The following is a 1,192-nucleotide window of genomic DNA, read 5'->3' as shown; positions in this document are numbered from 1 at the left end:
AGACTGGCTGTCACACTGAGGGAGGCTTGAGCAAAAGAGACCTCAAAGGCCACCCCCACAGTAACACACTTCCTCAAACAAGGACAAACCTCCTAATATGACACTCCTTTGAAACCAACACACTATCTACCATATGGGCAACTTCAGTGAGCACCACTTCATCATGCAATATTGGGAAGTATCAGTTAGTAATAATGTAAGACATTAACTGGGATTTACACATACAGTTTATATATATATGGTGAACTTATAAAGAATTCAATGATTAGAATGCTCTGCTAAGAATCTTCCTTAAGGCACTTTTAATGTCCTTGTTCCTTAGGCTGTAGATGAAGGGATTCAACATGGGTGTGACCACAGTGTACATCACTGAGGCCACTGCATTACTTCTTGGAGAATGTGACAGAGAGGAGCTGAAGTACACCCCTAGTCCTGTTCCATAAAACAGGCAAACAATGGACAAATGAGACCCACAGGTAGAGAAGGTTTTGTGCTTCCCACTTGATGATGGTGATCGCATGATGGAGGAAACTATTTTATAGTAAGAGAAAACGATTCCTGAAATAGGAAGTAGCCCAAAGAGAGTGCCCATACAATATCTGACCATGTTATTGGTGAAAGTATCAAAATGGGCAAGTTTAAGGACTTCAGAAGGGCCACAGAAGTAGTTGGAAATTTCAGTAAAATCCTCACAGTTGGAAAAATTTAATATTGCCACAAAGTGCAACAGTAATTCCACAAGGCTAAGGAGAAAAGACCCTAGAAGTAAGACACCACAGCGACTGGGATTCATAATTACCTGGTAATACAGAGGGTGACAGATGGCCACAAACCTGTCATATGCCATCACTGCCAGAAGCATGTTATCCATACATGCAAAAATTATTATCAGTGACATCTGTGTCAGGCAGCCCACATAGGAGATGACTTGGCAATGAGTTTGGATGTCCACAATCACCTTTGGAACAGTGGTGGAGATGAAACCAATATCAACCATGGACAGGTTGGAGAGGAAGAAGTACATGGGTGTGTGGAGATGGGAGTCAGAGCTTACTGTCAGGATGATGAGCAGGTTTCCAAACAGGGCCAAGATGTACATGGACAAGAATAGGCCAAAGAGAACAGGCTGTAGGCCTGGATCTTGGGAGAGTTGAATGAAGTGGAATTCTGGTACAGATGTTGTGTTCTGCAT

The 1,192-nt window shown here is 42.5% G+C and overlaps 1 protein-coding gene across 1 annotated transcript; it reads right to left on the bottom strand.

Annotated features, from left to right (window-relative positions):
- Positions 1-265: 265 nt before the first annotated feature.
- LOC100756661 (olfactory receptor 7E24) lies at positions 266-1,192 on the bottom strand. The gene has a single exon (XM_027386522.1). The coding sequence runs from the start codon at positions 1,190-1,192 to the stop codon at positions 266-268; it is 927 nt and encodes a 308-aa protein (XP_027242323.1).

This window comes from Cricetulus griseus, assembly GCF_003668045.3.
Source record: "Cricetulus griseus strain 17A/GY chromosome 1 unlocalized genomic scaffold, alternate assembly CriGri-PICRH-1.0 chr1_1, whole genome shotgun sequence".
Taxonomy (NCBI): domain Eukaryota; kingdom Metazoa; phylum Chordata; class Mammalia; order Rodentia; family Cricetidae; genus Cricetulus; species Cricetulus griseus.
Note: the sequence above shows the minus strand (reverse complement) of the source record. Positions and strands in the feature narration are given on the sequence as shown.

Bases quoted from the DNA above. Each gene is read 5' to 3' on its own strand.
- LOC100756661 (XM_027386522.1), bottom strand. From the start codon at position 1,192: ATGCAGAACACAACATCTGTACCAGAATTCCACTTCATTCAACTCTCC.